The 24,040-nt window shown below is 39.9% G+C and overlaps 1 protein-coding gene across 4 annotated transcripts in view; it reads right to left on the bottom strand.

The window, feature by feature from the left end:
* IMMP2L (inner mitochondrial membrane peptidase subunit 2) overlaps positions 1–24,040 on the bottom strand; it is a 1,808,057-nt gene that overhangs the window by 1,734,683 nt on the left and 49,334 nt on the right. For all 4 annotated transcript variants that reach the window (XM_073619898.1, XM_073619901.1, XM_073619902.1 and 1 more), the window contains one exon: positions 17,594–17,697. In XM_073619898.1, the coding sequence (XP_073475999.1) occupies positions 17,594–17,697 (104 nt within the window). The remainder of the gene's footprint in view (positions 1–17,593; positions 17,698–24,040) is intronic.

The raw sequence follows: 24,040 nt of genomic DNA, 5'->3' as shown, positions 1-24,040 counted from the left end.
GTGCCAGAGAGAGCCTGGTCAGCAAGTGGTTAACCTAAATGGGTTGTTTTACAAGTTGATCGTTTAGAATCACTTTAACTTCAGCTTTAAGATGCCATGTAAAGCTAAATCTGTGTGCATGGGAACTAACACATTTGCTTGTTAAACTCATAGCACTTTTCCCTACTTTGCAGTAGGAGATGGGAATCACACTTGTGATTCTTAGCAAGATGTGGTTTCCACTAAAATCAATGGAAACACATCAAAATAAGCCAACCGTTAATTTGATCACATGTATCGCTGCACACTGGCCTGAAATGAAAGTGTGATTCCGAAACAATTGTTATACTTTACCACTCCTTTTGAAGCAGGCCGTAGATGAAGCAATTTTCTTTCCTGCAACTACGGGTCACAGCAAAGAAAATCACTTGATTCCCCCATCAAGACAGTCAGTGTTGATGGGGGAATCCCTCCCATGGAGTCATTTTGTTCTCCTGGCTCATCACAGTGGTTGCTGCTAGCGGCTAGCAGCATGTAAAATCTGACAAGCTTGCTGTACCCAAGTTGATCAGTCGATCAACTTGGATACATTCACCTGCCCATATGAAATTTGAACCAGCCGGCTTTAGATCAAATATCTGAGTTAGCCAACCTATTGAAAACAATGATCTTTCCTATGTGACTAAGAGGCTGATATTATTATAAGTGATGTACTAAAGGAGTTTAAAATTTTTACTTAAATTATAAAATCATAAAAATACCCAGCAACCTTGAAAGGTGGACCACGGCTCTCACATAATCCTCTCCTATAGTCTGACACTTGCACATCCTCCCCCTCCACACAACAGTCCTCTTGCTACCTGAGCAGTGCTGTTGATCAGTGAACTGTTCAAGGTGAGGTGCAGGCATGTCAGGCCTTACATATTCTTCAAGCATTACATTTTGTTTATGTAGTGGATGGTTGGAATAAGTGAAGAAGAAGCCACCTGTGTAAAGCACAAGGCTGTGCTTTATAAATGTGACAAAATAGTTTATTTTGAAAAAGCAGCAGTATAGCCATAGCAAGACCATGCCACTGCTTTAAAAACTGTCCCCTTAGTTGTTCACCAACACCCATCCATAGTTCTGCTTCGGAAACATACAGTGGAGAGAATTATTTGATCCCCTGCAGATTTTTTTAAGTTTGCCCTCTTACAAAGAAATGAAGGGTCTATCATTTTTTTATCATAGGTGCATTTTAAATGATAGAGACAGAATATTAACCAAAAATTCAGAAAAAACACATGATACAAATGTTATAAATTAAGCTGCAGTTTAGTGAGTAAAATAAGTATTTGATCGCCTACCAACCAACAATAATTCTGGGTCCCATAGACTAGCTACAGTATGTGCTCATGTGGTACACATATTAGTCCTGACAATTTAAGAAGGTTCTCCTAACGACAACTCGTTATGTGTATAAAAGACACCTGTCCATGGAATCTCTTTCTTCCATTCAAACCTTACCATCATGGGCAAGACCAAAGAACTGTCAAAAGACATCAGGGACAAGATTGCAGACCTGAACAAGGCTAGAATAGGCTACAGGACCATCAGCAAGAAGCTTGGTGAGAAGGAGACAACTGTTGGAGCGATTATTCGCAAATGGAAGAAATACAAAATAATCATCAATCGCTCTTGGTCTGGAGCTCCATGTTAGATTTTGCCTCACGGGGTAAGGATGATCATGAGAAAAGTGAGGGATCAGCCCAGAACTACACAGGAGGAGATTGTGAATGATCTCAAGATGGTTGGGACCACAGTCACCAAACAAACCATTGGTAACACAATACGCCATCATGGATTGAAATCCAACAGCGCCCACAACATCCCCCTCCTCAAGAAGGCACATTGACAGACCTGTCTGAAGTTTGCCAATGAACATCTAAATGATTCAGAGCAGGATTCGGAGAAAGTGCTGTGGTCAGAGGAGACCATAATTAAGCTCTTTTGCATTAGCGCGACTCGCCGTGTTTGGAGGAAGAACAATGCTGACTATGACCCTAAGAACACCATCCTCTGCTAAAGGTACAGGCCGAATTTGCTGCATTGAGTGGGTCAATGAACGGGACCATGTATTGTAAAATCTTGGATGAGAACCTTCTTCCCTCAGCCAGAACACTGACAATTGGTCGTGGATGGGTCTTCCAGCATGACAATGACCGAAAACATATCTTCAAGGCAACAAAGGAGTGGCTCTAGAACAGGGATCTCAAACTAGCAGCCCTCCAGCTGTTGCAAAACTACAATTCCCATCATGCCTCTGCCTGTGGGAGTCATACTAGCTGTCAGCCCTGCAATGCCTCATAGGACTTGTAGTTTCACAACAGCTGGAGGGCCGCCAGTTTGAGACCCCTGCTCTAGAAGCAGCACATTAGGGTCATGGAATGGCTTAGCCAGTCTCCAGACCTTAATCCTATAGAAAATGTATGGAGGCAGCTGAAACTTTGTCAAGAATTGCCAAGCGACAGCCAAGAATCCTTAAGGAGTTAGAGGAGATCTGTAAAGAAGAGATGTGTGCAAACCTGGTAACCAACTACAAGAAACATCTTACCTGTGTGCTTGCAGAGGTTTATGGCAGATTAAAGTCCAGCAACCTGTGTAAACCATGGTATGCAACATTAACTTCTTCAGCACTAATTTAAGCTGAAAGCTTTTCCCTGAATGCATAACCCCAAGAAACTAACAAGTACTCACTGCTAATACACTATTTTTTTCACCTTATGCTGCCCATACATATTTGTGAATGTTTGTGGTCACACGTGTATAATCTGACCATTTTATGCCATTTGCACCAGATTACGCTCTACATAGGAACATTCTGAGCACTAGGAGTTTAAAGTGACAGAAGTGAGAAAACACTGGGCAGCTCAAGCAACATCTTTTCACATAGGAAAAAAACAGAGTGCGTTGTTGCACAGACAATAAACTTTTGCCCAAAACTGACTGAATTGGGGGACTGTCACCTAATGTCTAAGGCCACTATTTCAAACTGGCTCAAACTGTTCAGATTTTTTTTTAAGTACCAAAAAAGTTAAACATTTCAGGATGGTCTAAATGTTCAGTTTTCTATTTAATCTCACACAGATAACCAACATATAGTTTTTTGACAGCACTTACTGTTGCAATGTTAGTTTTAGATAGCAAGTCAACAATGAATTAATTTAGCCAAAGAAGATTTTAATCTACAGTTCTACTAATGTACATCGTTAGATAAAGTTGCTCAAAGTAACCAGAATGATAAGAATGATGTAGAAGAAAATGTACTCCTGCATCCTGATTTTGATAGCTGAAAAAGTCCTTTGAAATATAGTAATGAAAAAAGTACACAATCCTGATTCTAAGATATAAAAGTTTTAACCTTGTCATTAAAAGAAAAACACACACAACCTGATATACTGCTTCTTTCAACAAATGATTTTTACTTTCAGCACTAAGGGTTAACCAAGCTCTGCTGCAGTTTACATGTACTAAGAGCATGCTACCAGGTGGACAGACCCAATTGCAGAGAGGGATGACCTTATCAATGTGCAGCTTCTCCTTTGCAGTCTATTCAGCAGGTAGGGTTGAGTTTTTGACCTCGCTGTGCTGCTACAAACAGAAGTCAAGGTTCTGGGTGTAAATGGCTGAAAAGAATGACATGTTCTTTGGGAGGTAAAACTTAACATGTGTATTTCAACTAAGCACTTAGGGCCTTTCTTGGAGTTCCATTAAAAGTGCAAAAGTAAAAACAAAGTGTACATAATTGTAATTTTCAATCAATATATAGGAAAATGGAGCCTTTTTAAAAGTGATTATAAAGTGCTTTTTTTAAAAAAAAAAAAACAACATGTTATACCTACCTGCTCTGTGCAATAAAATTGAACAGAGTGGCATTGATTCTCCTCTTCGTGGGTTCCCCGCCAGTGATTCTGACTCCTCCTCTTCTTGGTGGGCCACCATAGGAAGCCGCTTCCGATTGTGGCACACCTACGGGTTCGATCCTGAGGCACGCTGCCTGTGTGCATGGACACAGACAGCGCGACTCTGCTCCCTCATCACAGGATTTGACGGACAGCAGCAGTGGGAGCCAATGGCTCCCGCTGCCTCAGCAAAGCTTGTAAAAGCGGGGACAGCTGCTACAAACAGGCACAGTGCTGGGTCAAGTAAGGGCTCAGGTAGGTATAAAGGGGGGGGTGATACTAATGCCTAAACATTCTTAACCCTAATGCAGGGGAATGCATTAAGGTAAAAAAATGTTTAAGCTTTAGAACCACTTTAAGCAACACAACTGTAGTATAACAAAGTATATCTTTGGAACAATGCAAAAAGTCAGATTTATTAACTGACTCCAGGAAGGACACTGCAAAGGCCTGAGGATCCCTGAACCTGGTGACAAAGTTGTCCAGTAGCCTGTTGAATACAAACACCAGAAGATCCACCACTGGTGGCCCCTACCCACTGCATAGGGCTTGAAAGACCTCCAGATGAAGATCCCATTTATGCGGATCCAGACACTGATGACTGAGATATTTTCAATGCTAGGACAGATAAGAAGATGGTTCAGGGGTGAGACAGAAGAGCATGGGGGCACGGCGGTGGGGCAGATAAGAAAGGGTGAACATTGGCAGGGCAGATGAGCATGGGGTTACAGTGGTGGGGCAGATGTACAGGGGGGTTACAGTAGTGGGACAGATGAGCAGGCGGTTACAGAGGTGGGGCAGATGAGAAAAAGGGTACATTGGTGGGGCAGATGAGCAAGGGGTTACAGTGGTGGGACAGTAGAGCAGGGTGGTACAGTGGTGGGACAGAAGAGCAGGGTGGTACAGTGGTGGGACAGATGTACAGGGGGTTACAGTGGTGGGACAGATGTGCAGGGGGTTACAGTGGTGGGACAGATGAGCAGGAGGGTACAGAGGTGAGGCAGATGTGCAGGGGGCTACAGTGGGGGGCAGATGTGCAGGGGGTTACAGTGGGGGGCAGATGTGCAGGGGGTTACAGTGGTGGGGCAGATGTGCAGAGGGTTACAGTGGTGGGGAAAATGTGCAGGGGGTTACAGTAGTGGGTCAGATGTTCAGGGAGTTACAGTGGTGGGGCAGATGTGCAGGGGGTTACAGTGGTGGGGCAGATGTGCAGGGGGTACAGTGGTGGGGCAGATGTGCAGGGGGTTACAGTGGTGGGCCAGATGAGCAGGGGGTACAGTGGTGAAACAGATTTGCAGGGGGGACAGTGATCTGAGGTGTGAATGTGCATGAATTGGGGCTTATCTGAGGCTTGAGAGTGCAGGATGTTAATTTCTCACTACTACTTATGTACTTTATAAAAAATCCTTTTCGTGATGGAGAGTGTGAAGTTGACATTTTTTTGTTATAAAATTAGCACGCTCAATTTCTTTGAAAACATTTTTCGGCACACTGTGCTCAAAAGGTTGCCTACTCCTGGCTTACAGTATATGTGAGACCCTACTTTGTATAACAACTTAGTTTAAAACTTCTGTTTCCTCTTGTATTGAATTGTAACTGTAATGTCTGCCTTCATTTTGTAAAGCACTTCGCACACTGGCAGCATTTTAAACCTGTATAATAATAATAATAACAGAAATGAAAAACAAAATGTTTGTGTATAGATATATAAAAAAATACCTTTTTACCTTTTTCTTAAGTGTTCACATGTCCCCCTGTTCTCAGCTGCATAAGGGGTTTGGAGAGGCAGGGGTGGAGTTTGCAGGGGGAGTGTCAGCAGGAGGTAGAGAAAGAGCAATACACAGATCATCCCAGTGAATGGCTGTGCAGGGGGGAGGAGCATGTCAGCACAAGTCTGACCACTGCCAGAAAACTGACCATGCTGGCATGGATGAACTTCGATGCCTAGCATGGTCAGTTTGGCATAGGAAAAGCTGGAGAACTGGCAGGATCACCAGGTTTTTCACACATAGGAGGCAATGCAAAGAGAACAGGATACTTTTTAACATAAGTACATAGCACAACAGACACATGTAAAGAATGTGAAATGTTGAGGGTAACAAATACTTCAATGTGACAAAGTAATCACTGGAAAAAAATGTACATTTAGCATAAAATTCCTGATTAGAACCAGCAGAACCTCCTACTTAATTAAATGAGCACAGTTCTGTACAGCAGTAAGAACCCCCCACTAGCGAAGAGAAGAGGAGGTGAAGGAGGAGGAAGACCCAGTGCATTATGTCACTATAACAATGGGTAGATAAGCTTTGTGTTCAACCTAGAGTTGGACTTCAAGAGCCATAATATTGACAACTAACTTGTCTATCATCATATACCATAATTCACAATGAACTGTTTAAAGGGCAAGATTGTCAGAGCCAAGTGTGCTCTAAGAATTAAGTGTACATTTCTAATCCAGTTTTGTTAATTTGATCCAATATGTGAAAATCACACAGTAAACAAGAAACAAATTAAAGTGTAACTAAAAGGCAATTTTTCCCCCCAATGTTTTTCCTATGGAGGAGAGGACTGTGCCATAAAGGGACAGAAAACAGAAAATGTACATTTTTTCCCTCATTGTTTGGCACACTCAAAGTCCCTTTTTCTTATAGAGTGGGGTTTTCTGTACCTTTACGGCACAGTCCTCTCCTCTATAGGGAAAACATTGTTGTTTGGTGCATGAATTATTGGGATGGTGCCACAATCAGGATGTACTTGTGCTTCTGCTCAGGTCACACCTTCTTTTGACTTGGTAGTACATTTTTTTCCATTTTGGATAGAGTAAGAGAGGGTTAAAACCCCTGTCATATTCATTTGCCATCTGTATCCCATGGAGGAGATTAAGCTTCACTTCCTCTCCCATAGCCAAAACAGGAAGGTAGAGAAGACCCTTCCAAAGTGAGGAAATCCCTGAGTGCCACCAGATATAGTGTCCCCGGGGTCACCAGATATAGTGTCCCCATTGGACGATTTCCCCACTGTTCCTGTGTCAACCCACAATTTGGGATTTTCTCTTACTTTCACTTTCAATGATAACGGTAAATAGGACAAACAGAGGGGGTGAAACTCTCTAACGGGGGCACAGACAGCAGTACAAACTGACAAGACTAAAGTCAGTCCCTATCCAAGACCAATAAAAAAAATGAAAAAAAGTTTTGCCTTTAATTATGCGCTAAGCAAATTGAAACTGCACAGTAAAGCCTCGTACACACAATCAGATTTTCCGCAGACAAAGCCTCGGACTTTTGTCCGAAGGGTGTTGGCCAAAAACTTGTTTTGCATACAAACTGCACACAATTGTTGGCCAACAAACACAAATGTAGTGACGTACTAGATGTATTACGAGATAAAGAGGAAGTTCAATTGTCAGGCGCCACCCTTTGGGCTCCTTCTGCTAATTTCGTGTTAGTATAAGTTTGGTGAGTGTTGATTCACACTTTAGATTTTGTGCTTTTCAGTTTATTTCTGAACGGCCGTTCGTCAACCAGACATGTTGCGGAATCGGAGGAGATAACGTGTTATTTATTATTGGCCTTGGAGTTATTGCTTTGACCCAAGTCCAGTCCAGGAACAGAAGGAGGATTTCTTGGACCAAAAATTGGTTGCTTTATTAATCATAACCAATTATTTCATATGCCTTTGCTGTGGGAGCTGCAGGAGAATAATCCAGTTGACTTTCGGAAATTATCTCCGGATGACGGACCCCTGCTTTTACCAACTCTTGGCATTGTTGATGTTGCATGATGCTTTTATTTTATTTTTTGGTTGAATAATGATTTGATTTGGTATATTTTCTATATTTTTGGATGCATAGGATGCACTTTTTGGTTAGGTTCTATTGGCAGATAGCATGTCTAATTGTATTTGTTTGTTTTTTTATGCACAATAAAAAAAATTGTGGAGAATAATACTTGGCTATGTGTTTTACTTCAAATGACAGTTTGGGAGTAGGCAGTTACATTTAAAAAAATTACAATGTAAAATTAACAAGAGACACCAACATAGTTGTATCTTTGATCTTAAAAACTACAGGATAATGGTGTTGTGGTAACTTGCTCAAAAAAACAAAAAACAAAACAAGCATAATAATATTATTCTTGATATCACTAGAAAATAAAAGCCTTTTAAAAATACGTTTGGCAGAACTCCATCAGTATCACTAGCAAAGCAGCTTCATTATTATCCCATTAAAAGAAGAAGAGAATGTACGCTGCATTTCGAGATTTCATAATTTGCCGCGTCACAAATGTGAATTCTCTGTTACCAACGCTAGTTTACAAGACAGACCGATTCTGGCTCATCCTTGCTTCCGAGCATGCGTGTTTGTACTTTGGATTTTAGTCCGACGGACTTGTGTATACACGATCGTAAAATCCAACAACAGACCGTTGTCCGCGGAAAATTTTAAAGCCTGCCATCCAACAGCCTGTCATCACACAATTCCCGTCGGAAAATCCGATCGTGTGTACAAGGCTTTAGTGTTCAAGATTTACCACACCACATCCTGCAAAGTTTCCAGTTTGCTGGAATCTAGGGTGTATAGGATTACATTTAAACAGGACACAATCCTCTATGCAAACTAATACACTTAAAGCGGGGTTCCACTCAAATTTTTAACTTAATCTTACCCCCTTCAGTTAATTGCATAGATGTTCAAATGCCACACGAAAAAATTTTTTATCGCTGTAATTACCTTTATATTGTACTTTATTGTGGCACTTCCTGTCTCTCCTCCCATGGGAGTAGGCGTGTTTATTGCCTTTCCCCGGCGCCGCACTGTCTCTTGGGAAGCCTGACACTAAGCTCCCAGGAGACAGTGCGGGAACAATGATCATGCGTGTGAACAAGCTGTGAATGAACAGCATTCACAGCATCCAGGAAATTAATGCTTGTGGGCTTCACATGCCCACAAGCAAGATGGAAACAGCCAGCATCACATTTTTTAAGTTATTCTTCAGCACGAAAACAGACAGAGGCGGAAATATTACACCCAAACTGTGAGCATTATTTTGGGGTTAGCAAAGTGTCTCAATGACCTAAAAAAAAAAAAAAAAAGGATTGATGGCTGGACTCCCACTTTAAGCTGCAAGTTAAGTTTTAAGAAGCACTGCTGTGACATATCCTGAAAAAAAACTCATACTGGAACCAATCTGACTTTGACCAAATTGAAACTATTGAGCTGTAACAATATCCAATTTGAGAAAAGCATATTGACAAAGGAATGTGAGATTAGTCATAGCAAATACTGCTAAAGCGGATTTGGCATTCTGGCTTGTCAAACAACACTCACCTCATATGGATAAATTATTTACACAGAATATGAAGAATAGGGACAAATAATAAGCCATACATTTTAGGATGACACTGCTTTACTGTTAGCTGCTGTTTGACATTCACGTAACATGCTTTATATAGCAAATGTTTCTATTTACTGCTAAAAGGTCAACATATAATTTACATCAGTCGTCTTTCCCCTAGAATAAAAAAACAACAAACATACATTCGAAAATCACATTTGCCTGATACTGGTAAAGTGGTTAGTTATCAAAATAAAAAGAGGAGAAAGTTCAACAGACAACTGATTAAATATTGGGGTCTCATCCACATTGAAGGCAAATGCTATCACTTAATGCACTCTATAAAAATGGAAAAGGCGAGGCGAAAGGAAAGCACCAATGAATATCTCGTTGAAAAAGATCTTGTATTTTATTCTTCACCAATTTGTTAAACATTATTAATTTTTTCAAAATTCAAACTCCACTTTTTCCCAAATACAGTTAAAAAATGACAACATTGTCCTATTCACCCCATCTACACTGCCCTGCCGATCACTGGTGTGTATTGAAGTAGGGCTGAGATGTAAACTTCAAAAAAAGCCATTTCACTTGGAACAAGATGAATCACTCTTATGAAAGGGACCAATATCCCTACAAGGATAAAGTCTCAATCGACGATGTATTTACCACTCCATACCCATCCTTTGCTATCTGCAATCTCAATTTAAGTCTTAGAACAGTATTATATCCAAATAGGTATCAGTCTAAAGTGCATAATACAGTAATTGCATATTTTATATTAAGACAATAACATACATATGAAGGCTTTTTTACTGTTATGCATTGAATGCATGAAGTTAAACAATTGTCAGGCTTTACAACCACTTTAAGAAACTTTTAGAAAGAGGGCAGTTGGGGGTATTACGCCAGAAAAAAGATTGAAAAGAAAATTAGACAGTAAGCTGAGATCTCTGTCAATATATACAATCAATCACAACTGCAACTATGCTAAATACATTACCTGAACACAGCCTTTGTTATGGCTTTGATTAATTCAGATACTGCATGCACCTTAGACCAATGCCTATTTTGATATAAAACTGTTTTAAGAATTGAACTGCAATACAGGCATACCCCACTTTTAAGTACAGAATGGGGTTTATTTACTAAAGCTAGAAAGTGCAAAATCAGGCTCACTTCTGCATAGAAACCAATGAGCTTCCAGGTTTTATTACCAGAGATTAATTGAACAAGCTTGGGTTAGAAGCTCATTGGTTTCTATGCTGAAGTGAGCCTGATTTTGCACTTTCTAGCTTTAGTAAATAAACCCCATTCTGTACTTAAAAGTGGGGTATGCCTGTATGCAAATTATGATTTACACCAGAAGTCTAAATAAATCATGGCAACTTTATCATGCATACTTGTTATTAAAAAAAAAAGGGGGGGGGGCATGCAGATGTGGTCAAAAGGTCCGGGTGTTTAACCAAATATTAGGATGGTAAAAATGTAAGAAACGTGGACTGCATACTGGTTGTTGATGTGATTATTGAACTAGCTCAAGCTGCTGAACAACTAGGAGTTTCGCACAATACAATGTCTTGAGTTTAGAGAATGGTGCAAAAGTGCTTTACTAATGAGAGATCAGAAAAAAGCACACTTCAAGCTGATAGAATTCAACAACAGCCTAAACAACAAAGCAAACCTAAGAATATCTTAACTGTCTCCTGCCAGCTAAGAAAAAAAAAGATTCTACTGTGGGTAAATGAACAGCAAAAGTGCAAGAAAATGCTGTGCCATGTAGATAGAAGGGTTAGGATTCAGCCTGCACAGCATGAATATATGGATCCTTCCAAAATTGTGTCAACACTAAACGTTGATGAGAATGATGCCATCAAATCAGTATGGACCAAAATTACTATTTGCTGAATCCTGTTGCAAAGAATTTGTTAAGGTGATATTAAACGTTCAGCAGCTGATTTATTCACTTTCTGAGTATGAGTATGAAAATTCTTTATCCTTTAATTCTTGCCTATGCTCTCATTTAAGCTGGGTCCATGACCACTGCCCCAGGTTTCCTGTTTTAGGGAGGTTCTTTTCTCTTACAGCATCCTATGGTGTCACCCTTGCATGCGAGGACAAGAAACACACAGCCTCGTAGCCCAGAATGACAAGGCACTGGGATAAGAATTTTAACAAAGTTAACTGGGGAAGGTTGGGATGTCTTTTGGCATGAATGCTTAAAGTGGTTGTAAACCCACAAAAAAAAAACCTGCAAGACAAAGGCGTAGTGAGCTAGTATGCATAGCATACTAGCTCATTATGAACTACTTAACCTTAGATCAAAGCTCCCGCCGTGGTCCTCGTATCATGGTGCCCGGTGCATGCGCACGGGAGCCGCCAGTAAAGGCACACTAACTGAAGCAACGGCACGTACATGTGCCGATGATGTTGGCACATGCAGATACAGGGGATATCTTCTAAACCGTGCACGTTTAGGAGATATCCGGGATAGCTACAGGTAAGCCTTATTATAGGCTTACCTGTAGCAAAAAGTGGTTGTAAAGGGTTTACAACCACTTTTAGGCCAGTTACAAACTAAGTAGTGAAGCCATAGGATAAAAATGAGATCAAATAACCCAACAACCTACAAAAAGTCAGCAATTGCAGAGTCCATATTTTTGTCATGACAGGTTTACTTTAATTAGCATTTTTCAGTCAACGGTATATGTAGAATATATGAATATTCTCTTGATTCATTCCAGTTCTTGTGTAAAAACTCAAAAATTGATTTAATAATAAAATAGCATAAGATTACATGAAAAATACTAAAATATAGAAGGTAAAAATAATATCAATATTGTAGTTATATTCTTGAGATGATTATTGTAAATCTAATCATATATGTGTGCCTGTGTATGAAGCTAATCACAGCTTCCTCGTGTGTGTGTAAGTCTGACCCAAGTCTTTGCTTACTACTTTTACTCCACAATTCAGCCCCCACATTCTCCTAAAATGGGCTGGTTTGAAGTTTTTCTGTGTCTTTTAGTCCACAAACTCTAGTGACAAATGTATTGAACAAACTTTAAGCCTATCTCCCTTTCCCCCACACTGAGGAGATAGCCACTGAAATACAATACAGCCTCTATACACATCTAAGCTAGCATTCCATAAGAATAGGGAGGGGTGAGCATAGTATACATTCATATACCTTATACAATATCATTTTAACTATCATCTAAATCAAATAATGTTACATAAATCAATACTTGTATATATTCAATGAAAAAACATTCTTATTAATACCTTATCAAGAAATATTACAGTGTAATAAACTTATATTCTTAATTCATACATACTCAAACCTCTGCATCTTAATACATGTGATACCTTATCCCATTTACGATGGGGGAAGAAAAGACTAATTACTAACATACATAAGCTCTCCAAAGAGATGCATAGAAAACTATAATGTATATTTCCACATAAGTATAAAAGTCTGTGTATTTTACTTTTACCCAATCCAGAAGAAATAATACATATATACATATACACACATATAAAAACACACACACAACTCAATTATACTATTGAAGTGCATGTAAACCCACCATTCATGATTACCAACTATTGCCATCATACGCATGTATATATGTATACATGCCTCCTGCATAAATAAATCCCTACCTGTTAAAAGTCACCCCCTTCTGCAGACGGAGCCCTGCAAATCTCCGATGGGCGTGTCTATGTTGCGGTGCTTGGTGGGCAGAGTCATGACGTCACTAGACACCCCGCCACCTTTACACTCCCCTTGGCCAGGCAGCGCCACAAGGACGAACCTCGCACTTGTTTTGTGATAAGTGCACGCACAGAGCGCGTTCTGGGCAGAAGCAGATCACGCTCACGGCCCCCTGTGACTCCTGCGCATGTGCTACACTGTTAGAACACATGCTGTAGTGGAGATTTCGGGATAGCTGTGGTAGCAGCTGTGAGACACTGTGATCTGGGTCTGCTCGTGCATGAGATAAGGGGAAGAAGCACAGCACAGGGGAAGAAACCAGCACACATTTATCTGTGTCTTTTTTTTTTCTTACTAAAAAAAGATAAGAGGATTGCTCAGAGCTGGATTAACTCTTTGTGGCAAAACTGGGCATAGATGACATGACATCCTCTACTGTACCAGGTAGAAGTCTTAATTTAAAAAAAAAAATGTTTTACATCCACTTTAAGATCCTACACATTCATACTTGTAAGTAAATGTTAATAATCAAAGATTAGATATTAGATTAAGGAAAGCTTCTAACAGTATATGTTTACTTTTAAGGTAAACTAAAAGGCATTGTAAACCTTCCAAACTGAACCTTGTGTTTTTACCTGCATAAGATGTACATTGATCATGTAGTTTCATGGTGTCATTTGTTGGCCTGTAGGCACAGCCTATAGTAGAGTAAATCTTCACATTCCAGTGTGAGCAGTTTATATTTGTGTTCAAACATGAGGTATGCTGCATGGCATTTCCCCAACTGGCATTTCCTGTGAAAAAACTACACATCCCACAATCCCTAGGTCTCTCAGTCTAGCTTTGGTCCAAGTGAGAGCGTCTCAGTAATTAGATCTGACACAGAGACAAGCAGGAGGAACATTCAAAGACACACACACAGTGCTCACTGGTACAGCTGAAATATGTTTTGTTTTATTACATTAGCACTCCCAAATTCTGATGCGACACAGAGTGGATGGCAGTGCATGGGTCGGGCGCTGTGTGACCCAGAACACAAAGTTGTCCCTTTGGAGAATTGGGACAAGCTAGGTGAATCAACACATAGGGGAATCGATCAGCCATGACGCTACTTCAGTGACGTGTAAGACCATCATTACATGGTATGGCAACCAAAACAACACAGTAAATAAAGCTACACCAATACCTAATTAAAACAACAAAAATATTTGAAAGTGTACAATGCCTTTAAAAGGTAAACTGTTTACAGGCAACAGCTACATTAATCATTATATATCACTAATTTCTTGATTCAGTAATAAAGTATAACCAGACTTTGGTTCCCACCTCACCATAAGTATTCTCATTGGTCAATAAGCCCTACCTGATAGTGCAAATATATACTGAGAGCATTGAATGATACATTTAAAGTAATGAGCTTAAGGCAGGGCACTGTGTTCTTACTCGCCTTACTTGCCTGGAAATTTAGCTTGATGGGGGCATATATTGGGACATGTACCCTATAATCTCAATCAAGGTTTCATTTCAAACAGCCCCCCTCCCCAAAAAAATCACTCTGGCTGCCGTCTGTATAGAAATATACACACAGAAAATTAAAATGTAATTAAAATGTATACTATTGCATCAAACAGATATTTCCAAAGACTGGATTTCCCCATTAATTATAGTCATTCATTGATTATAGAAAAAAGCTTTCTAAGTTTCTATGAGCAAAGTGTATTAGTAAGACATTTAAAGTTTTTCTTCTGTTATGTATACCTTATGCATTTTTATTTTTTTTTTTTTTTTTTAAAGTAATTTTATTAATGCTCATAGAAAAAAAGACATACATAGAAAAGTTGCAGCGCACCACACAGGCAAAATGAATATTATCAATTTAGCAAAGCAATTCCAAGGACAAAACAAAGTTTACATACAGTATAAGGCAACACAAATGTGCAGCAAAGAACAAAACATACTGTAAGATTAGGTAAAACAACAACCTATACCTTATGCTTTAATGCTGTGAAGCCCATCTCCAGGGAACCTAAAAGTTTTCTCTTGCAGTGGAGCTGTGCCTGCTCTGCAAATGTTAACTGCTTGTTTAGTTTATACAATAAAAAGCACTTTTACGCACCCGATCCTCCACTACCCTGGCAGACAACGATCCCCAATGCTCCAGCTGTGGACTGTCTCTCGACATCCTCTTATCCATTGCAGGGCTATGAACCCTGCACTGGTCTTGATGATGTCAGATGATCTTAGACCACTGGTCATAGGGGGAGAAGTCCCAGGGACCAATCTAGCATAGCAGAGGAGTCTTCCGAAGCAGAGATTCGTGTAAGTAAATCTACTTTTCCAAATCCTCTAAACATAAATGAGCAGCTAACCCTTGTTGTGGAGGCACAAGTTCAGTTTTAATAACTAGCTGGAGACAAAGAAAGGCAATTATTCTATCAGAGCATTATCATATAGTATGCTTACTTAGACACTGTACAATTAAAGGGAAATCTGTGCTAAGGAAGTATGAAGACAAAACTGCTGATGTCCATTTCTGAAAATACTTGTTCCCTGGAAGCCATGTTCACTCAATGGAATCAGTGCTTTAATTATGACCTGAAGCTAGTAGGCATTTTTAGAGCTCTGACCTTCCTGAATTGCAGGCTTGTTCTAGATCAGTGTCTCAAAATTAATGTAGCCAGAGGCAGCCAGGCAACTATCACTTTCAGGAAAAAGATTAGAAATAGCAGCTTCCAATTAGCATAGCAATTAACATATTTAACATGTTCACAAAAAGCGACCTTTAAATTAAAAACAAAAAAAACCCTTTAGAATAAAATAAAAAGCTGTACAAAACATATGTCAATTCCAGTACATGATGGTCAGAAAAATACCTAGTTACATAGATAACAGTAGCAAAAAGGCTTAACAAAATTTGATGTCCACTGTAACTTTAAATAAAAGACACTGGGGACATGGTCCCTGGTGGCCCTAATGTATATGCAAGATGGAGCTCTCCAAATGCTGCAGAATGAGTGCTTATACACCTTGCCAGATAAAAACTTCACCACATGCTATATGTTCTATTTCTACAACAGCAAAAAAGCTGGATGTGAAAAACTTGAAAAACAAACTTTACAGTCCTATCACAGCCACAGACTTGGGTTTCATGCAGAGGGCAGTTTGGCCTAATGATGTGCTAAACAACATTATATTATATATAACATAGCTGATCATTGTCATTGTATAGATACTATTGTATGACCATTGCTCCACACATTGATAATTTCTTATGAAGTTATATTAGCCTTAGTTTCTCTGCTACACGAAGGAGAATAGCACTGCAGCTACTTGAACCTTATGAGCTATTTTAGGCGGGTGAGCATTTCCTCCATCATAAGCTAAGTGTGAAAGTAACCTTGTAAAGCAAACCATAAAGAAATGAAGGCTCCTGAGGATAATCCATTTTGTACAATGCTAGTTACAGACAAATACAAAATCCACCAGGTCTGGGAGCTGCATAAAGCCAAAGAATTGCAAACCAATATGATAAAGCTTTTGAATGGTACAATCACAGCTTCTGTTTAATTATAAACTGACAAAATAAACTATTTGATAAATACATTCAAAATAAAATTAAAACATCCTGTTTTGAGAGAAAGATCACTAGATAATGCAACAAATAGTACATCTGTGAAAGATGTACTTACAGAAAAGGTTAAATTGCTATGAAAGGAAATGATGCTCTTTGTTTGTATAGAGTCTGTAAAGAAAAATCGCTCTGAAACAACGTAGAACATAAATCATTTTGTACATCTATACATTCCTGTGTTTTGACATGGCTTTTTATTGACTAACAATTTCCTTCTAATTAAATCTGTTATTTGTGAAACAGTGCCATCTTTTGGCCCTGACCCTAGACCACAGATGACAAAAAGGCAGATAATATCTTGTAAGCCGACTTCTTTACCACAATCAATTACTATACAAAAAGGTCACCAGCACATGACCTAGTCATTCACTACTAAAAAACTAAATTATAATCAGTTTCTCACATTTTAATTGAAAACAAAACTTTAGTTGCATATAATTGCAATGTCATATAAAGCCACACCCATCACACCAAGACACCTCTGCAAAGGAGAAGTCCTCTACTCTAAACTATATGGAGTATCCAAGCTGGCACCTAAGTGGTAAAGTCCAGACTAACAAAAGGCCGCTGAAGACCCTCATTGTGTCCAACAATGTGGTATTCTGCTGTGCCTTTGAGCAAAGGAATACCTCAAAGGTAAATGTATTTATTGCTATATACAAGTACAGTATCTGTCCCATTTTGGGAGCTCATACAGTTTAGTGTGGGTGGCCATGCTTTTGTAAAGGTGTCTTAGGGTGACGAACTAGAAAAACACATTTTATAGCAAAAATTCAAATGCATACCAAATAGAAATAACTGTAACAATGCTATTCTAATAAATTGACTAAGTGCAACCGCATTGCTGCAGACAAGAAAAAATAATACATTGAGCATAAAACAGTACCACATACTGTATCTTCACAAATGTCTGTGAACCTGATGTGCACTTTCATAAAGCATCTATGGGGTTATAAACAAATGACACCAAGTACTGAAAGTCTCCACTTACACTAAAGAGACGATGTCCCCGCGCTGAACTTCATAATTTCGTATTCTCCATCGGTTCAACAGCACTACATCTGATTCATTTCTTCCGCCTGGATTCAACGAAGGCTAAAAATGAAAGACGACAGCTTTATGTAAAAATTATTTCCCTGATGTTTTTCTTCTTTCTTCCAATCTATTGTACACATAAAAGATGGGAGAACAAGCATGTGCTGCCAACAAGAAGTATCACTAAGTGTGAAAAAGAAAGTACATTGGTTTCCAATAGAGAGAGTCCTACGAAGACTATAAAAGTTAGAGAATGAATGCAATAATTCATGCTCATGCTGACCCAAAACCAATCTATTGGAGAACAGAACTAGAAAACCATATTACTCTTCCTAACCCCACCAAGAAAACATGGTATCCATAGAAAGTACAAAAACAACCTTTTTAGAGTTTAAGAGTTTTGTAAAGCAAACATTCTAGAATGCTTCATTTAAAGGGACTGTAAACCTAAGCATCCCTTTACTCATTCATGTTAAGCAGTTTCTGAACAGATATGCTTTTTATCACAGCTATGGATGGGCCGAACACCCCCCTGTTTGGTTCGCATCCAGAACATGCGAACAGGCAAAAGATTTGTGCGAACACCGTTAAAGTCTATGGGACACGAACATGAAAAATCAAAAGTGCTCATTTTAAAGGTTAATATGCAAGTTATTGTCATAAAAAGTGTTCGGGGACCTGGGTCCTGCCCCAGGGGACATGTATCAATGCAAAAAAAAGTTTTAAAAACGGACGTTTTTTCGGGAGCAGTGATTTTAATAGTGTTTAAAGTGAAACAATAAAAGTGAAATATTCTTTTAAATTTCATACCTGGGGGGTGTCTATAGTATGCCTGTAAAGTAGCACATTTCCCGTGTTTATAACAGTCCGAGAGCAAAATGACATTTCTAAAGGAAAAAGAAGTCATTTAAAAGTGCTAGCGTTAGTGCTGGCTATTAATGAATTGTCGGTCCCGACAATTCACATAACAGTCATTAAAAAGTCATTGAAAAATTAAAAAAAATAATGTGTGAGGGGTCCCCCAAAATTCCATTACCAGGCCCTTCAGGTCGTATGGATATTAAGGGGAACTCCGCGCCAAAATTTTTTAAAAAATGGCATGGGGTTCCCCCCAAAAATCTTTTAAGGGGAACTCTGTGCCAAAATTAAAAAAAAATGGCGTGGGGGTCCCCCAAAAATCCACACCAGACCCTTATCCGAGCATGCGGCCTGGCAGGCTGCAGGAAAAGAGGGGGGATGGGAGAGCGCCCCCCTCCTGAACCGTACCAGGCCACATGCCCCCATGTTGATGGGGACAAGGGCCTCATCCCACAATCCTTGCCCGGAGGTTGTGGGGGTCTGCGGGTGGGGGGCTTATCGGAATCTGGAAGCCCCCTTTAACAAAGGGGACACCCAGATCCCGGCCCCCCCATGTGAATTGGTAAGGGGTACATTGCAACGGGAATCCTGCGTTGCATCAGAGGGGGCGTGGTCACCCATACACGTCACTGGGAAATCCCGGTGTTTCCCCTTGTCAGAGGGGGGGCCGGTCACGTGACAGGTGGCCCCGCCCTCAGCTACATAAGAGCTGTCAAGCTAGCGCCGCGTCATTGGCTGGGTGCCTCCGGTGGAAGCAGGATTCTGTGCGTGTTCCTCACTGGAGTCGCTGGAGATCATCCATCGCTGGAGATCGAGAATTGAATTACATCGCTGGAGTAGGAGCATGGATTAATTGGATTACATCGCTGGAATCTCTTTTTTATTTTTTAATTTTTAATAAAGGACTTGTCCCAAGCCGTCTCCTGTGGTTTTTTAACATTTTGACACTTTCTTTTTTGTGAAATGGCAGGGGTACAGTGTACCCCTTACCAATTCACATGGGGGGGCCAGGATCTGGGTGTCCCCTTTGTTAAAGGGGGCTTCCAGATTCCGATAAGCCCCCCGCCCGCAGACCCCCACAACCACCGGGCAAATGTTGTGGGGAGGAGGGGACATCCTCCCCATGTTGAGGGCATGTGGCCTGGTACGGTTCAGGAGGGGGGGGGCACTCTCTCGTCCCCCCCTCTTTTCTTGTGACAGGTTGCGTGCTCTGGTATGGATTTTTTGGGGGGAAGCCACTCCATTATTATTTAAAATTTTGGCCTTAATATCCATACCAGACCTGAAGGGCCTGGTAATGGGATTTTGGGGGACCCCCGCCTATTTTTATTTTTTATTTTTCAATTAATTTTATGTGTATTGTCGGGACCGACAATTCATTAATAGCCGGCACTAGCGCTATTTTTCTTTTTTTTTTTTTTTTCCGTTAGAAATGTCATTTTGCTCTCGGACTGTTATAAACATGGGAAACATGCACTAGTTTACAGGCATACTATAGACACCCCCCAGGTACGAAATTTAAAGGAATATTTCACTTTTATTGTTTCACTTTAAGCATTATTAAAATCACTGCTCCCGAAAAAACGTCGGTTTTTAAAAACTTTTTTTTGCATTGATACATGTCCCCTGGGGCAGGACCCAGGTCCCCAAACACTTTTTATGACAATAACTTGCATATTAACCTTTAAAATTAGCACTTTAGATTTCTCCCATAGAATTTTAAAGGGTGTTCCGCGGCTTTTTGAATTTGCTGCGAACACCCCAAATTGTTCACTGTTTGGCGAACAGCCAATGTTCGACTCGAACAGATAGCCCATCCCTAATCACGGCTATACTCACCAACAGCTTGTCCTTCAAACTCATATACAGAGCAAGCACTTGCTGGGTGCAAGTGGGAGAACTGGAGTTTTGTTTAGATTATTAGGGTTGTTTACTCTAGCAATAAAGCAAATGGAGGACCTAAATTGATATATATATATACTGTATATTGTGAAGTTTGGGGTTATTTAGCTCTAGTGTAGCGCCTGCTAGCGAGAACAGTCCACACAAAATACTTCAACTTCAGGGCTTGTTGGCCCACTTTTATTGAAGAGCGATCAAAGGGGGTTTTCACCATCAGCACCAAATAACTGTATATTTAGCCTCCTTGCTTACACATGCAACATTGCAAACAAAATACTAAGTCACCTGGCTCTCTTTAGCAGCAGCACCACTGCTCAGGCTCCCACATGGAGTCCTACTGACACTCTGCACTCTCTGGCTTCTCCCTTTGCAAGTTTGGACTCCTCGGGAGGGTGGAGCCCAGAACCATGGTCAGGTGTCTACAAATAGCCCAGCACACACCTGACCAATCCGTGAGCTGGTGGATCTCAAAATCAGGAACCAGGACTGGGGATTTAATCCCACCCGGATTGCTACGAAATCCCTGGGCTCCAGGTCCCAAAACTGTGTCCTTCCCCTGGTGGGGTACCACACTACCACTATATATATATATATATATATATATATATATATATATATATATATATATATATATATATATTTTACACTAGAGGTTCTGGTAATAAAAGCCACATCTTCAGTTTATTATTATTATTATACTGGATTTATATATCACCAACAGTTTGTGCAATGTATTACATTTCAATTACTGTACAGCTCAAGACAATATGGTTAGAAGGGCTCGGCTCTTGAGAGCTTACAATGTCAAGGCAAGAGTATGTAATAGAAAAAGTAGTAATTGTGTGGGCATAAGTTGTTCAAAAATGTAAAATTCAGTTAGCTATAGGTGGCATAGGCTTGCCTGAAGAGAAGAATTTCTGAGGGAAAGAATAGGAGATAACCATGCAGGTTGGGATAGGAAAGTTAAGATGATAGGAGAGGCTCTAGATAAGTCTTGGATGTGAGCATGGGAGGAGGAAATGAGGGAGCTTTCAAAAACTAAAGGCTCCCACATGGAGTCCTCCTGACTCCTGTCAGCGACCTCAGGCTTGAGTCTCTGGCTTACACAGTGCAGACCTGCACTCTCTGGCTTCTCCCTTTGCAAGCCTGGACTCCTCGGGAGAGTGGAGCCTAGAACCATGGTCAGGTGTCTACAAATAGCCCAGCACACACTCGACCAGTCCGTGAGCTGGTGGATCTCAAAATCAGGAACCAGGACTGGGGATTTAATCAATTTAGTCGACTAAAATGTCCTGCGTTTTAGTCTACTAAAATCTCCAGTATATTTTAGTAGACTAAAACACACTTTGGTCGTCTAAAATCTAATAGGTGTAATTAAATTGTAATGCATTAGTTAACATTTCTCTACAATTTCCAAACTCATTATATACTGCTGGAGTGAAAAATCTAATATGTTATATTTATTATGTCATCTCAGTTGTTTTAGTTGTATTTTAGTTGACTAAAATAATATTCATTTAGTCAGCTAAAATGTTTTAGTTGTTTTAGTCGACGAAATCAACACAGTCTTGTTCAGGCTTATATCTTATTTAACTATGTAACAATCATATCCAAACAGGATTGACATAGATGTTTCTTCTGAGCTAGGCAGCTTTGTGCTGCAGTTGCCACTTCTGGTCTCCCGTGTCAGTCTGGCCTAAGAGCTGGCCTAATAGACAAAAATGGGAGAAAGCCACTCGCCCTCAGTACTCCACCCGTTCACACAGAGAGAAGGACTGAGAGAAGAATCTGAGGTACCACAGATTCCATATAGCCACCACAAGGTGTACCCAAGTCAGAAGAAGGAAAGAAAAGTGGCACCACTAATGTGAAAATAGAACAATTCTCCACACTTCTCTAAAACCTAGCCAAACAGAAGGGCTTGTCGCTGAATAGCCGATGCCCTTATCTGCAGGAGATGCTGCTTTCAGATCTTCAAGGGCAGAGGTCATGGTGCAGAGGAGGTGATCTGGGCTGAGCTTTGTCTGCTGGTCCTGCACAGTCTTTAGCCAGACCACTAAGTCCAGGTTCAGTATGCTACCAATGCACACAAGGGAAAATGCTAGCTAATTTTTGGACTGCCTAATACAGTCCTTTGGGCTGTGATTCCTAGAAGTAAGGTGCCACTATTCTTCCCAATTGAAACATATGCAGAAGCACATGCAATTACATACTTCTAGTGCCCAAAATGCACTAGAAGTATGTCACTGAGACACACACTGCCACAGGAGAGGAACTCCGCTAACAAAGGTGCATCACCAGTAACCTGCAGTCGCAATGTCACATTAAAAAGATTTAAAAGAAAAAAGGTGGTGGTAATAAGGCACACAATTACAGCTAGCTCCTGATACTGGCAAAAGCTGGTTGGAGGGAAATTCTGCAAAGGATATTACTAGAACTTTCCAAAGCAATGTGGTTTTACAATCATTACCAAGCATTACCAAAAAAATCTGTTTAATGTTGAGTTCAACTAAACTCACTTTAATAGTGTCTTTCTTAGACTTGCTTTGTCTATGTCTTTCAGTCCTCCTCATATGACCACAGGGTTAATAATTAATTTTTCAATGTTGTATTCCTACCTGAAAATGCAGTACCTAACTAAAATATGCAAAAACACTGGTTTTGAATAATATTGTTTTTATTTTACTTTCCGTCATGAATTAGCCTTTGGTTATACATTAATAACATCTTGTTAGCTGCAGAGTAGACAAGGCAGCTGATGTCTCTAGAGATGGAATGCACACTTGAGGAGAAAAAAAATAAAATAAAAGTGTTATCCTTGAAAACAAAGGCGGCTACTGTAGTATGCAAAATGAATGCCATTATCCACAAATCAACAGGAAGCAAGAAAACTGAACACCACACTAAATTGCAGGGGTCTGTGTACAAGAAAAAAAAAAACACAGCAGTGCCGCAACAACCTAGCAAGCAGAAAACAGAGATGTCAGTCTTTTATTCTAGGTGCCCTTTTATCCAGTTAGATCATCAACAGACACAGTTCAAAGTACAGTATTTAATTACTACAGAAGAACCAGAACAAAACATAGTAATATATATAGAGATTATAGCCTTTGGTTGTTTGCACATTTATTTCAGTAAGATTATCAGACACAACTCAATGTACTTATTTAATTACCACTGAAGTACTAGAACAAAATGTAGTTACATTTTTAAAAATGTCCTGACAGAACTTTTAATTCCAAACACAGCAAGAGGTCTGATAATGAGAGCATGGCACTGCTGGTAGTCTAAGAGGTTTATTAGAAATCAAACTTTGGGAGATCATAAAGAGCTGACTTGATGGTAAGACTGTTGAGTGTCCATTAGTCATCATCTTTCAAGTCTTCCACAATATTATCTGGTTTTTAGAATAATCTACTGGGTTTGTTTCTCTCCACAAGAACACAATAATCTCAGGATTTTTAGAAACCTTTTTCTTGAATTTTATGTGCTCCCAACCTTATGCATATGCACTGAATTATTGCTTCATTTTTTTTATTTTCATATTCACTCTTCCAGTATGCTTAAGTTTCTACCCAAACTTAAATGAAAAAAATTGAATATACGAATATAACTCTTTGCTAAGAATGGTTACATAAGCATT

Source organism: Aquarana catesbeiana, linkage group LG03 (genome assembly GCF_042186555.1).
Source record: "Aquarana catesbeiana isolate 2022-GZ linkage group LG03, ASM4218655v1, whole genome shotgun sequence".
NCBI lineage: Eukaryota > Metazoa > Chordata > Amphibia > Anura > Ranidae > Aquarana > Aquarana catesbeiana.
The sequence above is the reverse complement of the archived record's forward strand: the minus strand, read 5'-3'. Positions and strand labels throughout refer to the sequence as shown.